The following is a 23,027-nucleotide window of genomic DNA, read 5'->3' as shown; positions in this document are numbered from 1 at the left end:
TGCTGATTTTTATTTTCTTCCTTTCCTTTTCCCCTTTCAAGAACCTTTGATTTCTCGGGTGCTTTGTGCCTGTATGGGTGAGGAGCAGCTTGGAAATCAGGGGGAAGGAGAATGTGTTTTATGTTGTTTTCTGTATCTGTTTGTAAGCTGGGGAATGCAGGAACATTGTACTTCTGTTAATAAGAGCATTAAAGGAAATCCAGGGGGAGGAGTAGAACGGGAAAAAAGTTGGTATATTCCATCATCTCCTGTGAAGCTCTACAGAAGTCTCCGTACTGCAAAATGGAGCTTGTGCACTGTCTTAAAAAGTGGTAGTAATGAGAGGGATGTCCATGTTGCCTTCCTGAACAAAAGGGAAGCACGAATGGGCACCAGATATATTCTTGGATGCTCTGTTTTGTGTTAAATGGAGTTAATTTTTGGCTTTTATGTGTATAAAATAGCCCAAGATTTTTGAATGAGAAGCTTGTGAGTCAAAAATGTCTGAGTAAATATTAAATGTAGGCAAACTCTCCTTAGCAAACTCTGTAAAGCCCAGTTGAACTATTTTTTTAAGTTATTCTTTCCTGGGGTTTGCAGGGATTGGCTTCAGACTTCTCTGAGTTGAGAAACTGTGAGTAGCAAAACAATATTTTTTGCTACATTTAAATTGCTGCTTTATATTTTTAAAATGCTTCACACTTCAGTGCTTTTTTCCTAAATCGTAGTTAGCATTTTAGTGTAGCTGTCACTACTGGCTTTTAGGTTGACTGTTAGAAGAAGTGAGTCTCTTGGGTTGCCTGTGTCTCCTAATACCATGAAGGTGCAGCTTCTGGAACCTGGCTTAGCCTGCAGGTACCTCCTGGGAGGTACCTGGCAGGATTTTATTCCCTTGGAGCTGTTCTGTTCATGGGATCACTCTGGGACTGCAGGGCATTGCTGTGGAGTAAAAATGAATCATGTTCTGCCCACTTCTAGTAATATATGGGAAAGGGTGTTATCTGTCACACCTCTCTGTTAACTTCATTCTGTGGCTGTTTTATTTGGGCTCCAGTGGCAGCCAGGTTGTGCTGGGGCTTATCCTTACCAGGGCCACTGAGGACTCTGATGCGGGAAAGGGGGGTAGGAGGAAATAGGTAGGAATAACTCTGTTGTGTTTGGGCTTTTCAGTGCTTGGTTTGTTTAGGGAAATAGCCAAAAACAAACGAAAAAACCCAGAAAAGGTAAAGAAGTTCTACTGCATAAAACAATAGTTGGAACTGCAAGTCTGTTTGTGTCAGGTTTGGATGATGACACTGGTTATTTGCTGACTTCATTACTGGTGCCATTCTGTTTTCAAGAATCTGTTGTACAACATTTACTTGCCAGGGAATCTGCATGGCATCAGTGTTCAGCAGTGAAATCTGGCAAGTGTGTGTACACTTTGCCCAGTGAAATATTCCTGAGTTGGTTGTGTGCTCCCATTAGGAGGATAATGTGGGATGGAGTGACCTAACACTGCATCTCCACCTGGTGCTCCTGTTGGGAGGTAACCACTGTGATTAAACTCATCACCTGTTTCAGAGACAAGGAAGTCTGAAGTGAGACTTCCCCAAAAGTCCCATTGCTTCCCACTGCCAAAATAGGAAATTCCTTTGGGTCCATCTGTTCAGCTGCTGAGGTGGATACTTGTCCTGCCTGGTAAGGGGTCAGGGAGTCAGGGTGCTGGAGCTGCATTTCATGGGACACAGAGTTTGCAAGCTGAAGAGCTCATGGTTTGTGCAACAGAAATGATTCCAAGAAATGATTGAAGAAAACACCATCACTACCAAGAAAATCTCAGTAGTTGACACCTGTGATGATTCCAGTTCAGCTTTGATTCCTGCATAGTCTGTAGGGTTTAGTTTGTGCTTATGCAGGAGAGTCAAACACTTCTGCATGGGAAAGTAGGCAAAATAAACTTGAGAAAGAGATGGTGGTGTCTCTAACTGGAAAAAAAGCATCCATGTGCCAGAACTGTTCCCTGGATTGTGCAGCAGAGCATTCTGGTGTCTCTGCACTCTGGGGGCCCCGGCTGTGGAGTTCACCCCACAGCCAAGACAGAGTTTGTGCTCTTGGGAAGAAAATCCCACAAAGTGAGCTTTAAAGCAGAGTGAATTTGGCATCTACCATCAACCCAAAGGGGTGTTTAACAGTGCAGAAACCCTCCACCACTTTGATTATCCTGGAGCAGTTAGAACCATCCTCACCCGTTTCACAGGAAGGCTGAAGTGGATTGTTTTTCAAACAGAAGTTCAGTAAAGCAGATGTTACTATTTATCTCCACTGTTTAATACTGTAAATTATAGTAGGAATGTTGTGTGCTGCCACTTAAAACCTAATTCATGTGTTTATTTTGAGCATTATTCCCAGGCTGGGGAAACTTCAACCTCTGTACCTTAAATATTCTTTGAAATTTAATCGGCTTGAAAATCCTAATGAGTACGAGTTTCTTCTTCCCCTGAGAGCTACATTCTTCCTACACAGAAATATTCGAATCACCAGTTGCCTTTTCCTGTAGTTTTCCTATAAATCTTTCTAATCTTTTAGCCAGGAAAGTTGGAGTTTTCTTTATTTTATCATTTGCCGACTGCTTTTTTTAATAAAGCAAACTCTACTTTCAGAGGTCAGTCAAAGTACCAAAAATGTTTAATTTTATGCCTTGTACAAAGAAGGGAAGTGATTGAACCAGAATGGAATGTCAAAAGGAGTCTGGATGCAGTGGAAAAAAGCATTGCCACCACTGGTTTTCTGAAGTAGATAGTAAATGCATATAACTGTTCGTGTGACTTCAGAGTCTTGCCAGGAAGATCATGGTGTCTCAATTTTTTATTCCAGAAGAATGTAGCTGAAAATAAGCCAGATGATTTAGTGTCTCCAAGGCATGATGGCTTTGTACATTATCTGTGTATTTTATGAATTATTCCTAAAATGGAATTCAAGCTGAATCTTTTTTAATAAATCAAAGTCAAATATACATTTTTAAAACACTTTGTGTGATGAACTCCATAAAAGAAACACTGTGAATAGCTTTTGAATACTTTCTGCAGTGGTTTGGAAACACTTGCTCCTCTGGTGCTCTCCAGTTACTCTGTGTAAGGTTTTGTCAGGAGAGCAGCCCTGGAGGCAGAGGGAGTGTCCCCTTGGTGCTGGTGGCTCTCCAGGATGTCCTGCTGATGGTTCCACTCCTTCCTGTCCTTCCAAAATCCTCTGACACACCTGTGTTGTTCTGCTTGTAGTAACTGAGGTGTCTCTGTGTCTTTGGACACAGTTCTCATGGGCCTTGGGAGGAGAGAGGGGGATGGAACCGTGCAGGGACAGGGGTCCAGGGTGCAGAGCTGGGACCCCCTTCCCTGTCCAGGGTGCAGAGCTGGGACCCCCTTCCCCAGTGCTGGTGCTGCCCCTCAGCCCAGTGAGCTCAGGGAGTGACTGTCAGCCCTTGGCTTCCCTGGCCTTCCTTGGCCTTTCCCATTCCAGTGAAATATTCTGAAGAGCAGGTTTGTGCCAGTGTTGGCAGTTCCTGTCAGGCACTGCAGTGCCAGGGCTGCAGCTCTGGGCACCGTGCACAGTTTTGGGGCAAAAGCCTTTTCCTGCCCATGTCCTGCCTGTTACTGCTCCCCTTGGAGGATAAACTCCTTGGATTTTATGATGATGTTTTTAAATGATTCGCACTTTGTTGTTGCTGTTTTGGGGTTTTATCATAAATTCAGCCAGGTCTATGTGCAGGTGGGTTTTGCTGTTGACTTTGCCCTTGGGATAATATGCTGCTCCCATTTTTGTGTTGTGTCATGTGCTCAATATTGCCCAGTAACCCAGCAAGCTTTTCATTCCTCAAGTGGGCACAACCTGACTGCAGAAGTAAAAATGACCCAGGGTTAGTGTGGTGTCCCCTTCATTCATAGAAACTAATGCCCACTCAACTCTTTACCTTAAGTAAATGGTTACATATCACGTGTTACTTATGATCTGAAGCGTTATTTTAATTAAAAAAAAAATCAGAGTCTAGTTCCTTACCCCAAACACGAAACAAAAAGAAAAAAGGTAAACTTCCATGAAATCTTCTATGTGCTTGAAAGAGGTTTGTTTCCTCTCCTGCAGGTCCTTGGGCGATGTTTCCTGACGGTGATGCAGGTCCACTTCCAGTTCCTGTCCCAAGCTTTGCAGAAGGTCCAGCCAGTGGCACATTCCTGCTTCGCTGAAGCTGTAGCTCAGGAGAGGAAGAACGTCAGTGGGACTGGAGCCTCAAATATAAGCCCCACAAATGAGCTGGAAGATGCAATAAGATCCTGGAGAGGAGCAGCAGAGGTATGGAGGCCTTGCTGTGCTGACAGGAGATTTGGTGGAATTGCTGTTACATTTAGGGAAACCTAAATTCAGCCCTGACAGAGGAAAGAGAATACCTGGTTTTAAAGACATGCTGTATTTGAAGGGGGGAGCCTGGTGCAGATAGTTTCAGACACTAAAACTGTTTTACTTACGTGGTGATGGCACTCTCTTTGCCCTGGGTGGAGTTTTCTTTGTGACAGGTTTGTACATAAGGAGTGCACAAACAGTGCCAACAGATTTTTGTTGTTAATAATGAATTAATGATGTTCAAGTTGGATCTGGCAGATGGGGGAACTAAAAAGTAAAAAATACAACAATTTAATGTGAAAAAAGAGCAAAATATTGATGTAAAGTAATTAGATAATGCCTATTTCAAATTTTGAGCGTGAATTCTATTTTGTACTTCAAAATCTTTGTGTTAACTTCTAACTCTTCTGTCTTTCTACTGTTGAGATGGATGTTGCTTGATCCATCCATTGTTGAAATGTGACCCATATCACTTAAATATACCCCTCTCTGGACTTGTACTTTTACAAACGTGTGCCATCTGTGGAATCCTTACTTTACCAGTCAAAAAAAGTACTTTACAAGGAGTTTTATGAGGTTTTCTGCTTTCCCTGGCACTGCTGCAGTCTGCAGAGTGATAGATCAGGGTGGATTCAGACACAGAGTGTGTGGTTTCCTTAAATTCAGGGCACTTGGAGCATGTGCTGGTGCAGCCTCATTTGGCTTGTTAGTCACAGTGACTGAAATCCTTGCCCAGGTCTCCATTTGCCTCCAACATCTCAAGGTACAGGAAAGCAAACGAGTTTCCTTTAGAACTCTGAATGCAGAGGAATTATTTGTAATTTTTACTGCAGCATAAATTTATTTCACTGGATAAACTGGGGATTTGGGAGTGCTTTAGGTGTATTACAGATAATCCTAACAGGTCTAATCCTGGAATAGCTGTACTCCTTTGGCTTATAAAAATGGTTGATTTTACGTGTAATATACTTAGTTCTTTAAAATTATTACAATTTCTAGAAATATCCTGTAATTGCTATCAAATTTGTTTTAAATATGATTAAAATTAAAATTTGATTTGCAGAATCTTGGACCTTAACTTTCTTTTTTACCTTCTTAACAACCCACTTCAACTATTTCTGTCGGTAAAACGTGGTTTTCAAAAGAGTTCAGTACAAGTGTTATACCAGTCAAATCCTGTATTAAACATGCAAGGGGAGGAGAAAGGAAAAAAATACAAATTGTCTCTAGTTCCAGAATAACAACAGAAGAAACTTCTTGGGTTTTATGATTAACTAAAATAACTGGTTTGGAGTATTTGTGTGAGGTATTAAGATAGGATAAGAAAAATCTGTGGTTTATAACATTTATAAACGTATAAAATATCTCTCTTACAGTTGTAGGTAGACTAATATACAAGTCATTTTGATAGAAGGGAGATTTGAAATACTAAAATCTTCCCAATTTTTATTTTTGGAGTGGAAGGCAATTCATTGTTTCCCTGTAAAATCAGCCCCTTTGGCAGGAGAACACAGTGCTGGTTCAGAATAAAGTTTAAGATGATACTTTTTCAATAGCTCAAAACTGTTTTTCCTCCTGGAGATGTACTTTGGGAATTGCAGGAATTCTGTGCTGTGAGCAATGTGTCTCTCCATTGGTTTAGTACCAGAACTCCCCAATCTGGGCATCCTGCTTCAGAGGAAGACTCCTTCCTAGACTAGAAAATAAGCTGCACCTATTTGCTTTACCCTGCTCAGTGGTGTAGGATTTTACAGTTAAAATGAGATATTTGGCTTTTCATATTCCTTATCTTTTGAAATCATATTACTGTGCTATTCATATTACTATAAATATTCAAAATCATATTACTAAGCCATTTTCTTGCTGTACTGAGTTGATCTTAGTGTTGTGTGGCCCTTCTCAAATGGCACCACAGTAATGAGCCATAATTTTGTCAGATGTGTCATCCTGTGCAGGCAGGAGTGTTTGTACACGTGATTTAACATCTCTTCTGTTTCTGTGGCAAGTTTGTGTTGAAGTTGGGATTCCCTTCTCTGGTAAGCACAGTCCTGGTGTGGTGTGTGTAACAGGATCTGTAGTGCTGAGAGGGAGCAGAAATAGGAACAGCAAACAATGTTGAATCCACACCTCTGTGCTGTACAAGTTTCAGGAGAGCTGGACTTTCAAAGTAGCCGTAGAAGTTTAATAAGTTATAATAAACTGGCTCGTCCAGGTCCTTCCCCCCAGGTGCTGCTTCTCATCTCCTGTAGAAGGTTTTAAACTCTATGGGCTTTTTCTCTTTTTTTGAAATTGAATTAAGCTTGACCTGTTTTAATGTTGACCCTCCTTACAGCAGATTTTTGTTTTACATTACAGGCCACGTCTCGACTGCGAGAAAGAGGCTGTGATGGATGTTTGGCAGGAATTGAAGTTCAGCAACTTTTCTGCTCACAGAGTGTGGCAATCCCTGAACATCAGCTCAAAGAGCTAAACATGAAAATTGACAGTGCTTTGCAGGTGGTTTTTCAAGTCTGCTGCTTTCATGTGCATGTAGTTCAGTCAGTGGGCCAAGGAGTGGATAGGGAAGGTGTGTTACTGCAGAGTTGAGTCACAGACAGCTCCCAGGTGCCTGAGAATTGCAGCTTTGGCATCTTTCATGATAAATGTGTGTATGCCATAGACCTGAGCAGGGTAAATCCATGTACCAGTCCCTCTCTGTGCCCAGACAGTCACTGCATGCTTGCTGACTTGCTGATGTGCCTGTGCTATCTCAACTTTTTGTTTGATGTCAGGCTTACAAAGTGGCTCTGGAGAGTTTGGGCCATTGTGAATATGCAATGAAGGCTGGCTTCCACTTGAACCCAAAAGCTATTGAAGCAAGTCTTCAGGTAGGATCTGCTAAACCTGCTCTCTTTCATCCCTCCTCACCTTGGAAAGAGCTATTTAAAATGAAGAAGAGATTGGAGTAATATTATGATTTTCTGATGTCTGTTTGAACTGTTCTTCTGTGCTTCAGGGCTGTTGCAGTGAAGCTGAAGCCCAGCAAACAGGAAGGAGACAGACTCCACCTCAGCCCATTCAGTGTGAGCTGCCCACTGTCCCTGTGCAGATTGGATCCCATTTCCTGAAAGGAATCTCCTTTAATGAGTCTGCAGCAGAAAACCTGAAGCTGAAAACGGTAATAATCCCAAATAACCACAGGAGTAAAGCTGGGAGAACTCCTCAAAATGTAGTAGAATAGTAATAGCAGTTCAGTGCCAAATTTCTGTTTAAAAGTGCTTTTTTTCTGCCTGAGTTCTGTGGAAACTTGCTGTTGATAACATTGTAGGTCCACACCCGTTCCTGATAACGTTTTAACCACCTGGGCAATTCCAGTCCAGTCCGAGGGCAGCACAGACATAGAAATCCAGGAGGCAGTGAAGCTGCTGGGAACTTTTTCAAAATAGATGGGTTCAGTATCAAGAAGTGCAGAGGAAAGTGAGCCCTTACAGATCCCCCAGCCAGGTGATGCACTTCAGAGCCTTCATCTTAGCTGCCAAAATAAGTCTGAGCCAGCCTGGTGCTAAGGGAGGTACTTGAAAAAAATACTTTGTAACAAAAGTGTAAAGAACACTTCTTGATGTTTTGTACAAACTTGGATCACTGTTTTAAAAGTAATTGAAAATTGTGGACAGTTAATTGTATTTCAGTATAAACAAATGGAAAATACATCCATTCACAAGTAATTTGGGCAATTTTAATCAGCACTTCCACTTTTTTTTTAGATAAGCCCAGGTCCTTTCTCCTGAAAGAGCAGAAACAATTGATGGCTCATAATGCTGCTTTTTTGTTGGTTTTGCAATCCTTTTTGTAGTTTTATGTAAATTGGTTTGCAAGAATATAAGCAAAAGTACTGCATATGATTTTGGAGGAGCACTGTGTTCCAAACAGCATCTTCCATATTTCTGTTCTGCAGTTGAACTCCTCGAGTTGTACCAGGCTGTTCCCAGGTTGCAGACACTACAGTTGTTTGAGAAGGTGCAGAACAATGACCAATACACGTGGAAGATGGGTGTTAACACTTCTGAATGCCTGTTTTTTGCAGCACACGATGCTGCAGCTGATCAAGGAGGCCGGGTGCCACAATGGACTGACCCCCCGGGACGACTCCCCCGTCACGGAGGTGCTGAACCAGGTGTGCCCTTCCACCTGGAGAGGAGCCTGCAAAACTGCTGTGCAGCTCTTGTTTGGCCAGGCTGGGCTGGTGAGTGAGCAAAACAAAAGGTTACTTAAACATGCTGAAGAGAAACTGGACGTTTTGGAGTTTGGAAATGAATTTACCATGTCTTCCTTTGTGTTTCTCCATTTTTAGCCCTGAAGTTCACTTGATCTCTGAGCAAAATGTATCCTTGGGCAGTGCAAGTGCATAGGTGGTGTCTGTAGTTGGCAGGAACAGAAGAATGCACTGGGTGCTTCATAGTCTCCATTAGTAGAGAGAACACAAGAAATGAAACTTCCAGTTCATAGAGAAATAGAAATCTTTTCAAATCTATAGATGGCCATGTTAAAAACAAACAAACAAACCAAACAAAAACCCCAAAACCCCAAACACCCCCCTCTCAAATTAGCTTCAAAACCTGCCATTTTTTCATTTGTTCTCTGCTTTGAATGAGTTTCCTGCCAAGCATAAACCAGGCAGTCCTCTGCACCAGGTAATGGTACCTGACATCTCCAGCTGAGGACAGAGCCTTTCAATGCCTGGCTGTAGACATGTGTGTTCTTGAGGGGGGGGAAAAGAGCTCAGTGAATTTTACAGTGTCTAAGCAGCTGGTAAAAATAGATGCTTGTATAACTTGTATATATTGTTATCATTCTGATAACAATATGCATTTGTGCTCCCATAATTAATTACTGCAGTCTTGTCCCTTAGAGAAGAGTTCGGTCATGACACACAGGGGTTTTTGGACTGCTGTGAGTAGGGGGCAAGACTGCCCTGGGACAGGAAGGAAATGCAAGGGTAAAGGTGCACTGTAGCCTGTGATAGTTTCTGTCAGGTGTTCTTTGAGTTGCCTCTAGCCTTGCAGTGAGATCAGTGTTTCCTGTTGGTTCATGTGCTGATTCCTTGTTCAAGGTGGTGGCAGCCCATCAGGACTGTCACTAATTTCTGATTGAAGGGCACATACAGCTGCATACTTTGTAAATATCTTGTTTTTCAGACAAACCACACAGCTGATGAAGTGACTTAGACCTTCCATCCTAGTTAGTTAAACCATGTGCTTTTGGTGCTGTGAGTAGGTTCTCCAGTAATGGTGAATAAATTGTGATAAATTGTAAATGACGAATTTGTCAGATATTTCTACTTCAGCATTCCTTTGATACTAGATACCAGATCTTAGTTATTCCCTTAATATTAAATACCTGTTAGAGAAGTAGGTTCAAGTTATACTGGAATTCAACTGGCTTTTAAAGGCAGCCTAAAATCAAAGGGGCAAACCATCAATCTCAACAGCAGTGCACCTGCTGTCAGTCCTTACTTCACTGAGATACAGGGATTTAAGGACAGGAGATGGCAGTGCTTTGTCTAAGGAAAGTTTTACAGGGAGGCATAAGAAGGGGGTGGCTTTTCAGGGTCAGAAAGAAACTGTGGAATAGTAGGATTGATCAAATTCCTACTGAGGTGTTTTCAAGGAAAACATATTAAATATTAATAAACACAAGGAGAATGAGAAAAAAGGATGTGCTTAAGTGGGCTTGTGGCTTCAGCTGCCATAGCTGATGGCAGGATGCTGGGAGTCAGCACAAGGTACAGGAAATGAGGCCAGGAAAGCCAGTGTTTCTCAGCAGCCCTGTGGGAGTGTCTGGAGCAGAGCTGGCTCCCCGGTGTCTGGGTGAGGAATGTCTGGGAGGAGCTGCACCTTCCACCATTTCCTTTCCAGGGGGTTTCAGTGTCGTGCACACCCAAGTCCTGCCCCGATGAGATTTGAGGAGAGGCCTGAGGCACATTTGGACTCAGGAAATCTGGTGTCCCCCAGTCTAGACATGACCAGTTAGACCTGCTGGTAATGGGAGCACTGACATTCTTCAGGTTTGTCATCACATTTGGAGAGTGTCAGCATAAAACTCACTCACACGTTCTCCCAAATGGCTGATACTTGGAGTTTTACTTGTGTTGAATCCTGAATGTCTCCAAAGATTTGTGCATGACCCTTAGGTTCTCAAAGTAACAGGTTTCACTCCTCAAAGGCACAGAAATGAGCTGTGCACAAAGACTTGCAAACCCTTTCTCTCTCATTCATTCTCACTTTGATACTTTACAGTTTATAGAGAGGTATGAAGGTTGAGGTTTCTCTTTATAAACCATGTGCCCTAATTTTTTACAACTTATTATTTTTTTACACTATATTTTACTTTATTTTTTACAACTTTTTACAACTATGCTTGTGTGTAGCCTCGTGCAGTGACAAGAAATTGTAATTTATGTCTGCAAAGCATTCTTTGGGTGGAAATGAGAGAGGAAGCACCTGTAGAGCAAGAACAATAGCTGGCTGAGGTACAGGAAGCTGTTCTCTAAGCACCACCAGGCGGGGAGGGAGAACGTGTTTATTTTCAGTTTATTTTGTGACGAACAGATAAATGAATCATTGAATCATGGCACAAGGTGACTTAGCCTTTGGTTTACTGCTTTTAGACACTGAGCTGTCTGCACTCGTTCAGAATTGGGTGTAAATCTGTCACTTAAATGCCCAATTCAAAAAAGAACATTACTTGGCAGTCTCACTGGTTTTAGCCTTTCTTGCATGTGCCTTTTCAGAAGAGACTCACTGAGCGTGGAAGGCACAATGAGATGTCACTTAGTTTGCTTGGTTATTTTGGGCTGTAGTTTTTTAGCACAGGAACTAATTTGAAGTGTGCATTTTCAGTTTTTACCAAAGCATATATATAATAAGAATTGTATTTTCAGCTTTGGATCAGCTGAAGCAATCTGCATGTTCAAATAAAAATAATATGTATTAAAATAGTTGAATTCAGAGGACGAGTGGAAATGAAACTTTGAATTGGCCTCATGCAAAGAGGTCAACAGTTAAACCTCCCTTTTCTTGTGCTAGATCTTTCCATTGCAGGAGCCCTAAATCTCTTAGTAATGTTTAAATCCCATATGTCCCAACTCTGACAAATGCCAAGACATGTAAAGCTTTTTTCCAAGGGGAGAAAGGAAGATCCATCCAGGGGGAGGGACAGCCCAGCCCATGGGCACTGCAGTTCACCACTGCCAGAAGCTGACACAGGTCTGCACAAACCAGAGTTTTAGCTCTGACTTAAGGTCTGAGATGCAGACTCTGTTTTCCTTGGAAGTTGAGAACAATCACTCCTAATTGCATCTGTCTTTATCAAAACTATAATTGCAATAGAGCTGAATTGCACATTACCAAATTACATAAAATTAAAAAGTCCTGGAGTTTTCCTGTTAGGAAATGAGAGGTATTTTCCCGAGTGTGGTGTTTTGGCACCATGCTTAGACAGGTTTGTCAGGATTGGATAAACTTGGGCAAAGGCTTGGAGTCAGCTGAAGGAAAACAAAGGCCTTATGCAAAAATACCTGAAAGGTGGGAAGTAATTATGTTCAAGTGTCATTGGATGGTTTTGTTAAAATGAGAGAGGAGAAACTCTCAGCATTATTCATATTTCACATGTTTTCATACCCAGCAGTAGAGAACCTGTTAGAAGCTGAACTGGTGTAGGCTGGGTGATGGCAAAAAAGTCAGTAATAATCCCTGAGGCTTATTTATCCCAGAGGACTTTTGCCATTTCAAGGATAAATGGTACAGCTAATCTGCTAGTCACTGAAGCAAGAACTGCTGACTGCTGCCAAAAAGCTGCTGGTTCAGCATGACCAAAATAGGAAATTATGGAAATGATCAAAAAGGCCAACCCACACAGACTGGACAACAACAGAAAGCATGAACCAAATATGGAACTTACTGTCACTGGTATTAAAGGTTAAATGAAGCTGAAGTGAATCCATTCCTTCTCCATTCCCAAAAAAGAAAGGGTCATGACAGAGGATTGATTTTCAAGACTTTTTTCTTCCATATATCTTCATGATATGGCTCAGAATTCAACAAACTGAACAGTCACTTCTCTTTCTATTTGGAAATTATATAATTAAATAACAGTGCAGCTTCATTAGGTAGACTAGAGGAACGTTGGTATGGAATTTTATAACCTTAAAAGGGGTGTACATTAGGAATTGTGACCCATGTGAAGGGTTTCCAGCTGAATGCTACTTGCCTATGTTACACCATTCACTGCAGTTAAATTATTTAAAATATTTTGCTAAATAGGTGTTTGGGAGCTATTAAAGTAGTAACTGTGTTAAACCTCTCAAATGTAAGGGCTGTTGTGTGGAGCCATTGAGAACCACCAGCTGTGAGGTGAAGCAGCTGGTAACTGTGTAGTGATGCTTAACTACTGAGAAGAATGAAGTCCTTGAGAGACAGGTGACTGAACCCAATGATTTTCTATTATTTTAAACATGTACATTGAAATAGAAATATACTTACAATGGTTCTGTGAGTTGGTTAGTTTTTATTTGGTTATTTTTTGTACCTGTAGCACGGCTCAGAGATGAGACTATTGCAGCTTAACTACAGGGGTGATAAAATGACTAGAACTGATTGTTAAAATCATTTCCCTTTTATTTTCATTTTATTTGCTAGGTGGTTGTGGACACAGCACAGATTGAAAATAAAGAAGCCTATGCTCCTCAGATAAGTTTGGAAGGATCGAGAATTGTGGTGCAAGTTCCATCAACTTGGTAAATAAAAATACTGTGTTGCAGATTATGACTGAAATATCTGGGTAAAATGATTGCAGTACAAAGGGGAGAGAGAATGCTACACAATTATGGCACAGCTTCCTTAAGTTCCTTTATGTGAACTGTTTTAACACTTCTATTCCTGACAGGCTGTACTGGGGGCAACACAAAAGAGGCAGTGCTGGGCAGTGCTAAGACGTAAAAGCTTGACGATGAAAGAAAAGCCTTAAAAATAATAATCTAACAGTATTCCTGTTGTGCTCCTCCCCAGCAGGTCCCAGCTCAGCAAGGCCAAGAATTAGCTGAGTTCATGGGAGAACCTTTGCTCTTTAAGTGCTGTCATGACTCTGGCCCCCGAGATGCTGTTCCTGCCAGTTTAGTTGACTGCCTAGGAAAGAGGGCTGGGGTTAATCTGGAGTTTAAGTGAGGATTTCTTCCCACTCAAAGCAATAATTTGGAATTAGAACACTCCACTCCTCTGACTTGGAAGCATTCAGTGTTAGGAACTTCAGTACAACACAGTTTATTCACCTGACTCCTTACTGAGGTGGCCTGTTCCTCGTGGTACTGATGGTGTGGCCAGGGAGGAGTCTCCTCATGCTCTACTGTGCCCTGGAGCGGCCTCTCTTGGAATATTGGGGCAGTTTTGGGCACCACAATGTAGGGAAGATATTGAGCCGTTACAGTGTCCAAAGGAGGGACATGGAGATGGGGAAGGGCCTTGATTTGAAGGCGTGTGAGGACACTGAGGGCACCTGGTGTGTTCAGCTGGAGCAGAAGAGACTGAGGGGAGACCTCACTGCAGTTCCAACTGCCTGGGCAGGGGCAGAGGAGGGGCAGAGACTGAGCTCTGCTCTGGGGGGACCAGGGACAGCAGCCAGGGAATGGCTGGAGCTGTGTCAGGACAGGCTCAGGTTGGATCTCAGCAAAAGGTTCTTCCCCCAGAGGCTGGTTGGGCACTGCCCAGGCTGCCCAGGGCAGTGGGCACAGCCCCAAGGCTGCCAGAGCTCCAGGAGGGTTTGGCTGATCCTCTGGGGCACAGGGGGTGACTCTTGGGGCTGGGCCTGTGCAGGGCCAGGGGTTGGACTGGATGATCCTTGGGGATCCCTTCTGACTCAGCCCGTTCTGTGATCCTGTGTTTACCCAAAAGGAGTCTCCTGAAGGTGTTTCCCCAAGAGTCTCCCGATGCTGTATTGCCCAAAAGAAGGGCTCTCCCGACGTGTTTTCCCGGGGCTCTCCCGACGTGTTTTCCCGGGGCTCTCCCGAGTGTTTCCCGATCCATCCCATTCCCGTCGGGCAGCGCCTCCTGGTGTCTCGCGGTGGCAGCGCGGGGCCCGATCCCTGCGGCGCTGCCGGGCCGGCTCCGGGAATTCTGTGCCCCGAGGGAAACGCAGCGATCCCGCACCTTCACAGCTCAGTGACCTCTCCCCCGGACCGCGGGATATGCGGGGTCATTCCTCACGGAGCCTGCCGGGCCGGGGCTCCCGGCGGTGCCTCGGGCGCTCCGTGTGCGGGCAGGGCCGGGCCCTTGCCGTGTCCCAGAAGGGGTGTTGGGTGCTCAGCGTTTGCTCTGCTGTGCCTCAGCTGTGCCTGCTCAAGAGCTCATCGGCAGTCATGATATAAATACGTGGAATTGCTTAACTTTGCGTGGGATCACTTGTGTGTCCCACAGTAGGAGGAAACTGCTCTGGCTGCAGGTGCAGGAACCCCCAGGGGTTTGTGGGTTGTGCTGCAGGAGTGCAGCCACTGCCCTTCTGTTTTCTGATGTGGCAGAATTGTTTAAGGTAGAAAACAAACATTTTGATTTTTAGTTTAAACTTCATGATTACAGGTGCCTGAAAGAAGATCCAGCAACAATGTCTTTGCTACAGAGGAGTCTGGATCCGGAGAAGACCCTGGGGCTGGTGGATGTGCTCTACACTGCTGTGTTTGATATACACAGGTGGAAGGAAGGAAGGTATGTCTCCTCTTGAGCCTCACACTCCACTTCCTTAGTTTAAACTAAACTGTCATTGCTGAGTGATCTGTGCTGAGAGATTTGATGGTACCAGCTTGTCAGAGGGGGAAAATGGGAGTCCAGCTGAGAGTGAGACATTGGTAATCCCCATAGATACAGGAGGTTGCTTAAGACCAAACCAGCAGCTTTTCCAAGGGTACAAAAGTATTTGTTTCTCTCTTACAAAAATGCTTAATTTATATTAAATTAGGCTCCTTTTAGGTCTTAAGGAAGATTTTCTTAAGGAATGGGAAGTAATGCAAATGCTAGCAATAATTTGCAGTTACCATAAGAAGTAGCTGATGAACTTGGCAGTCTTTGGTGTTGTTTCTTTCTCTGTTATCCAAATCCACATTTTCCCCCGAAGTACAAACTCAGTTATGTATTAGGTGGTTTGATATATGTGGTTCTCGTTGCTGCAGGGAGCAAGCTTTGCCTTGCATTCAGATCCAGTTACAGCGTGAAATCTCAGACTTTGGGAACCAGGTTGACTTGCCCTCGGGAAACGGAAGCAAATCTTCAGGGGGTCTCCAAAAGACATTCTCAAAACTGACCTCACGGTTTACAAAAAAAACTTCGTGCACCAGTACAAGCAGCACTGGAAGTTACTCCATCCCCAACACGCCTTCCAAAAACGTGTTCATAAGCTCCTGCTCCGAGGAGAAGGCGAAGGTGCCCCCGGCCGCGGACGCGCGGCTGCAGAGCATCCTGAGCATCGGGAGCTTCCCGCGGGCCGCGGAGCCGGGCACGGGCGGCCAGCTGGCCAACGGCTTCCTGGGGGACAGGCGGGACAGCTTCTTCAAGCCGGATGATGGCAAGGATGACAAAGGTATGAATTTACCAACCGACCAAGAAATGCAGGACGTTATCGATTTCCTGTCTGGTTTCAACATGGGCAAATCCCAGCAGACCTCTCCGATGGTGAAAAGAAGGAACTCTGTTGCCTCCTCTGCAGCAGCGGAACAGAAGTCGGGGGCGGTCCAACAGCAGCCCCAGTCTGTGTCTCACCCTCCCCTGCATCCTCCTCAGCAAGGCTTGTCCCAGCAGCAGCAGCAATCCCAAAAGCAGCAGATGCAGTATTACCAACACTTGCTTCAACCTATTGGACCACAGCAACGTGTACCTGCCAAATGGCTCAGTAATTCTTCACAGCAGCAAGCCCAGGCTGTTGGAACTGGATTGTCTCATATAAACCAGTGGAACAATCCTGGATTTTCAGATTTGAGCTCTGATTTGTACAGCTTGGGTCTTGTGAGCAGCTACATGGACAATATGATGTCAGAGATGTTAGGACAGAAACCGCAAGGACCTAGGAACAACACATGGCCAAATCGTGACCAAACTGATGGAGTGTTTGGGATGTTGGGAGAAATCCTGCCTTTTGACCCTGCAGGTGTGTGTCTTTTCCTTTATTATACTTTTTGTAAGAGTCCTTTTCCAAAGAATGCTGTGAAATATTGCTGGCAGTAACTGTTTCCTCATGCTGCCCCCAGATGTGGGGGTGCTGACCAGGGCAGGCAGGGATCTGTGTGTGTGCCAGTTTGCTTTGTTAACAGAAGTTGATCTTGAAGTGCAAGAAACTTTCATTGAGCAAGCATGAGAAATGATTCCTTGTTTCTTGTCCCAGTTGTAGATGTTCCTCTTATTCTTAATTTGTAAAATTGTTTCAAACCAAACTCTTGGGCTCAGGTATTTTCCCTCTCCTCAGAATGACTCTTCCTGCTCTTTACTAGTCTTGTAATATGGAGATAGTGATGCATCTTTCTCATATCCCCACATTTTCCCTCCATTACTCTGCAATTCCATGGGAGTCATGCTGGTTCCTGTTCTGCAGCTGGTTCTGCAGTGAAAAGCTTGGATGTCGAAGGATTAGAGACTAAAAAACAAGTGCCATGAGGTTTGCCAGATGTGTTTGGACCACCAATAAATTGCAAATATGGATGGATTGTTGTCAAAGATGAAGTGAGATAAAATTTTAGTCATAAACAAATAGCTGAAGTCTAAGAAATCAGCTGTAGAATCTCAGAGGAGATGAATGTTCAATCCCCTGTAGGGGCCATTCACTGAAGAGTTGGACTCCATGATCCTGTGGGTCCCTTCCAACCCAGAATATCCTGTGGTTCTGACTGTAGTACTCAGAACAACTTACACATCCCTTGCCTTGTAAATATAATCCCTGCTGGCCTGGAACACAGCTCCAGGAATGCTGCAGTGGGCACTTAGGGAAGCTGCTGGAGGGAGGCAGCACGAGGACAGGAAACCCTTTATCAGAGCAGGGATCCCGTTCCCGGGGCTCTGTCTGTCTCTGGGATGTGGAGGTGTCTCAGACCAACTCCTTTGGCTCGTAATTCTTAAAGTTATTTTGTCAGTTTAGTTGATTAATCAGTGGAGTTTGTAAGGCAAAAATAGGCATCATAGTTATGTTGTTGCTTAACACCTGTAAGTCTGAATTAGCATAATCTTACTTATGGTATGGACTTAAGGATTATCACAACCTTTAAGTAAGGACAGAGTGATCTTTACTAAGCACTAAATCCATGTGTGTCTCTGTAGGGAAAAGACAGCAGGTATACAAAGAACTGGCATTTCCAGCATTTTGAATCCATTCTATTTCTGTAGTATTTTCCTTTCAGTCTCTATAAAACTACTCGGTTTGGTCCACTGGATGAAGATCAAGGACTTAGGAAGTGACACTCAGAAAAGGTGACTTAAGCTCATCAGTGGTGCTCAGTGCATTGCCCTTTTACAGTTGTAGTGATAAGTAAGCAGTATTTTCCACAGATCTGGAATTTCAAAAACCAAACCCAACCAAACAAAAAAAACCCTTCCAATTGAACAGACTTTTCCATTGGGAAGGTAACTTTTCTTCATAGAACTTGCCAAGTTGAGCTGTGGTGTAGGAATTTTCAGTCTAAGCTTTAGTTAGTGAAGTACAAAAAGCTTTAAAACACAAAACATTTTCTTCATTTCCAGGCTTTCCTAGGACTGCACATTTGTCATTTGAAAGAAATCTCATTACTATTTTAATAAATATTTTTAGTGTCTGAAAATGTCTCTTTTCAGATGCAAATGTACTAATTAAGAATTTATGAAATTGATGGCTTTTCATGTCAAAGGCTTAACTAACTACCAGAAATGTATTTTGCAGTACTTCTATCACCTGTAAGAACTTGATGAAGGAATGTTACAGTAAGAACTAGCAGAATTAATGTTGAGAACTCCAAGTCTTTTGAAGTAAAAAACTCTCTGATACAAAGCTGTTCACCTGACATGTTTTTAGTGAGGCAAAAGGTAACACAGGTTTCTGTTTTGAATATACCAGTGATTTAGCACTGAATGCTACCCACAGGGAAAAAGCCTGGATGCCCTTCAGGTCCCATCCAGACTCTGTCCTTGGATCTGAGGAGCTGCCTGGCTCCCAGCCTCATCTTAAGCAGATATAAAGATGTTCCAGAGGGAGAAGGAGCATTAGTGGGGATGTTTTGTTTCTGTCACAGCTCTGTCCCTTGCTTGGGTAGTAAAGGATGCAGAGAAACAAAATTACCTCCCTGTCATTTGCATCCCAGGAAACATTGTGGAGCTCTTTTCTGGATGTGTCAAATGAGAACGAGGAAACTTATCTTGTAAATGCAGAATTGAATGTAGGGAGCTGCCACAGGAAAGAGGTTTCTGCTTCCTGAACTGTGCTTGAGTGTTGGATGTTCTTCAGTCCTCACTCTTAATCTCAGACTGAGCCTGGCAAGCAGCAGCTCTGCACTTCCCACTGCAATTCATGTGCATGTAGTCTAGACATCTTCCATAAATCCAGTCAGATTGCAAAGGCTTTTCTCAGGGAAGAAAAAACAAAAGGCAAAGAGAAACAGAAGCTGTGGAAACTCAATTACACTGAATCATAGCAGCATTCCTTCTAATCTAACTGCTTGCTCTGACCAGTGGAGCATTGAAACACTTCTGCATTAAGGCTTTTGCTGTGTCTGCTCAAGATCATGCTCATCTTTACTGGATGCTTGGGACACGTAAATCACTTTAAGAATGGAAGAATTTTTAAATTACTGCTTTTTTCTGTAAATATGATTCTTACTCTGAAATATTTTGTCGGTCAGGATCAAAATGTTTTCCAAATTCTTTCGTCATTGTAGGACGTAGGCAGTTTTGGGGCTCTGGGTTATAATGTGATCCATCTGAGATTCTGATTTCCCCAGTAAGCAGGATCACAACTTAGCTGGTTGCACTCCTGCATCAACTATAATAATTCTTTTTTGCTGAGCGTGGATAAATGTACAGGCTTTAAATCCGCTGATGGATATTGGACCTGTCAGTGTGCACACATATCACAGTACAAATCCTACTTCCCTGCTGGAATGCAAGGGTGGAGTTCCAAGTGTTAATTATTACCCCCCAGGGATGCCGTGTATGTGCTTGTCAGACATTTCCTGCTCCGTGAAGAGGAACCCACCGGTGGCTGCCTTTGCCACCAGGGAGGGGATTTTGCTGTGGGGAGTGGTGAAGCCTGAAGGATGGAATTCGGGGGTAAGTGCAGCAGAGGGGCTGAATGTCAGCAGTGTTGGTTTGTCCCCTCAGTTGGCTCCGACCCCGAGTTCGCCCGCTACGTCGCCGGGGTGAACCAGGCCATGCAGCAGAAGCGGCAGGCGCAGCAGGTCCGGCGGCCCAGCACCAGCACCGCGCGCGGCAACTGGGCCCTGCCCGACGAGCCCCACAAAACGTGGCCCTTCCCAGAGTACTTCGCAGAGGGGTAAGGCACTGTCACTGTCTGGCAGCCTGGCTTGGCAGGATGTGGCAGTGCTGGATGATTCTTCCAGCTGCACTTCGTTCTGTCGGGAGTGAGCAATGAGCCCTTCCTGCTTCGCTGATCCCGGGCACTGACAGGTTTGGTGTCTCCTCTGGAGTGGTGTGGAGACCGACTGTGCCTCCAGAGGGAATAAGGCATCTCTAGCACAGGTGCATTCAGAGAGTTTTCTCTGAATATTTTGAAAACCTTTGAGACCCACTTTTGATGAAAAGTGCCTGACTGAATTAAGTTTTCTAGATTTTAGCCACTTAATCTTGCTCCTAAAAGGCAGATACCTTACAGCAAGTACATTAGTGGTTCTTAGTCTCTTCCAAATCATAAATATTTACAACAACAGAAGTGTTTCAAGATTCTCTGTCCCTTTGTCCACAGTGTAAAAGCTGTGACTTGAGCTGGTGTGAAACCAGTAGGACAGTTACATGTTCTGGCTCAGTTTGGCAGTAAAAAAGTCAAGTGATTCCAAACCCAAGCATCACTTCTCCTTCCTGAACAGGAGAGGCACTTTTAATGGACATTATTATTTTAGTAAAATATATATAAAGAGGCTGTAACAGACAAAGCAGTTAATGTGACCACTGAGATAAGTGAAAGTACTTGTGTTACTGGCACATTTTCCCAGGACATTGAAATGTCTTTGTTTTCTGAGGTATCACCTGTGACAGGCTCAACACAACTGGGACACAGTCTGGACCAGGCACTGTAAATACAAGACTAACACAACTGTTTGTGTTGCAGTGATGTGACAAATAGCTGGTCTGGAACTCAAGGAGACTCTGCCAGCTCAAGTGATGAGACCTCCTCAGCCAACGGAGACAGCCTGTTCTCCATGTTCTCAGGGCCAGACCTTGTTGCTGCTGTGAAGCAGAGGAGGTGAGCAGAATGAACAGAAATACAGAGCACTCTGTAAGATTCCTATTTTATATCTATAATTTCATTTGAGTTTCCAGCCAAAGGAAATTCCTGCTGATGAGACACAGTTACAGGGTCAGTGTGTGCACTGCATGGGTGGGTTGGGTCAGTGCAATCCCAAAGGGAGGTGTGTTGGCAGCTCCCTCCTCCTGCAAACCAGCCCTGTGCAAACAGCTGAGACTCAGGACAGCAGGAAAGGTCAGATGCTTTCCCTCTTCCAAGAGGTTCTCTTTTGGATGCTGCTTCTTTCCAAACTCCTGGGGTGTTAGAGACCCGTGCTGGGCTGGTTTGCAGACTGTGCCTGGCAGCAGCTCTGCTGTGCCCCTGACACTGCACTGGGGTGGCAGCGACTGCCCCCTGGCACTGGGGAAGTGCTGCCATAACGTGGTGTAGACTTGTCTCACCGTGGCTGCCACTGCCCTTCTGGGAGTCCTAAATACACTGGTTAGTCCTTTATTTCTGACAATATGAAGAGGTGGCTTAATTGCCTTCATAAATAATTTCAGTAGCTTAAAAACTAAGCCAGGATTTCCAGCTCTGAACAATCCCCTTCCAGCAGCAGGAATTGCAGCAATTGCTTTCTGCAGTTGTGAAGGGCTGGAGGCTCAGTGTGTCTGAGGGCACTTAGAACAATAGTAACAAAAGGCACAAGATGAAGCTTGAATACCAACCCAGTTCCAATCTGGGATCATTCTCTCAAACTGTTTCTCAGAGTCTTTTTGAAAAATAGAACAAGTTAGTTCTGTGGCCAAAAATTCTGGTTTTGTTTACATCATAAAATAATTCAGTCAGTACCTTTAGATACAAAATTGTCTGTCTGCTTTTTGGTGCCCAGAAGTTGTCAGTGGGTGCACTGCCAGTTTCCCCCAGGTTATACCTGGATTGCTGTTTTTATGTGCATTGTCAGAAAGGAACTGACCAAAAGAGGAGCTGTTTTCTGAACCTTTACACTTACCAAGACTTTATAGAGAGGGAACAGGAACTGAGCTTCAATGGATGTTAAATTGAAGTTAATGGAAGAGAGCCACTGCATAAACATCACAGAAGTAATTATTTGTATTTTTTAAAAAAAGCAGCAGGGAAAGAAAATACAATAGCACCTAAGGGGTGAATTAACCTGCCAAGCCAGCAGACAGCTAGAGATGGATCATGGAGTGACTCATGGAGCAAGAACAAGAAAAGCCTGTGCTTTATGTAGAGCTCTGAAGAGCAGAAGGAAGTTCCCAAGGAGGGTACTTCACTGAACAAAAACTCCAGCTGAAGTAACAATACTACTGTCTTATGTTCCTTTTAGGAAGAAAAGTGTTCTCCAGTTGAGGGCCTGACAAAATACCAGAGCTAAACCTAGGCAGCAAGGGAAGGCAAAAGGGTTGGGTGTGCTAAGGCTGACCTGCAAAGGGCTGCTTACCCATGGAGGCCTGATGGTTGGAGCCTGCTGATTGGGTTTTTTTAAGGAAAGGATGAAATAAAAGATTCTGCTTTAATCTAATCCCACCCCCTAAAAAAAATCCAAAACACAAGACTAAAAAAACTTTCAGAATGCCTATGTGGTCAAGGATTTCTATTTGATATCAGGTGTTAGGTCACAAATTTAAACTGAAGGTGGCATGTTTTTCTTCAGTCAAGTCACTGTGCTTCAGCAGATGCTTCACTTGTTCAACTGTTCTTTTATCTTGTCTGTAAAGTTGTTTCAGAAAACATACTTTAAAAAGCCCAAAGAAACACAAACCATGAGAGCAGGTGACAGAAGAGGCAATTTCTGGCAGATTTCTTCCAGGTGGGCAAAAGCCTAACCCAGCTCCCGCTCACCTCTACCCAGACCTTGCTGAAGCTGTAGCTCCAAGTGCTGCAGTGCCATTCCCTACCAGGGCTCAGGGCTCAGGTTCTTTCTGTTGCTGCCTTTGCCTGTACGGAGCAGAAAGTACCAGAAACCCGCTGGAACAGCAGGACCCACTGTAGGGTGTGACAGGCTGAGACCAGGAATGGGCTGTGCCAGGGGCACAGTGGTGGGGTGAGTCACTGAGAAACCAACAGTGTGTCCCTCTCTCTCTGGGCAGAAAGCACAGCAGTGGTGAGCAGGAGCCCAGCACGCTGCCATCGCCTCCCCTCCTGTCTGCAGCTGAGGACCGCAGCCAGGTGAGCTCAGCTCGGGCCTTGCTCCTCTTTGTGTGGGGGGGTCTGCACTAGGA

General features: G+C 44.0%; 1 protein-coding gene across 2 annotated transcripts in view; it reads left to right on the top strand.

Annotated features, from left to right (window-relative positions):
• KIAA0355 (KIAA0355 ortholog) overlaps nt 1–23,027 on the top strand; it is a 59,116-nt gene that overhangs the window by 32,926 nt on the left and 3,163 nt on the right. For both annotated transcript variants that reach the window (XM_032701184.1, XM_032701185.1), the window contains exons 3-13: nt 4,096–4,302; nt 6,706–6,846; nt 7,122–7,217; nt 7,346–7,507; nt 8,414–8,572; nt 13,026–13,123; nt 14,955–15,080; nt 15,542–16,512; nt 19,701–19,872; nt 20,665–20,799; nt 22,896–22,974. In XM_032701184.1, coding sequence (XP_032557075.1) covers nt 4,096–4,302; nt 6,706–6,846; nt 7,122–7,217; nt 7,346–7,507; nt 8,414–8,572; nt 13,026–13,123; nt 14,955–15,080; nt 15,542–16,512; nt 19,701–19,872; nt 20,665–20,799; nt 22,896–22,974 — 2,346 coding nt within the window. The remainder of the gene's footprint in view (nt 1–4,095; nt 4,303–6,705; nt 6,847–7,121; nt 7,218–7,345; nt 7,508–8,413; nt 8,573–13,025; nt 13,124–14,954; nt 15,081–15,541; nt 16,513–19,700; nt 19,873–20,664; nt 20,800–22,895; nt 22,975–23,027) is intronic.

The sequence above is a fragment of the Chiroxiphia lanceolata genome, chromosome 13 (assembly GCF_009829145.1).
Source record: "Chiroxiphia lanceolata isolate bChiLan1 chromosome 13, bChiLan1.pri, whole genome shotgun sequence".
NCBI classification, from domain to species: domain Eukaryota; kingdom Metazoa; phylum Chordata; class Aves; order Passeriformes; family Pipridae; genus Chiroxiphia; species Chiroxiphia lanceolata.
The sequence above is the reverse complement of the archived record's forward strand: the minus strand, read 5'-3'. Positions and strand labels throughout refer to the sequence as shown.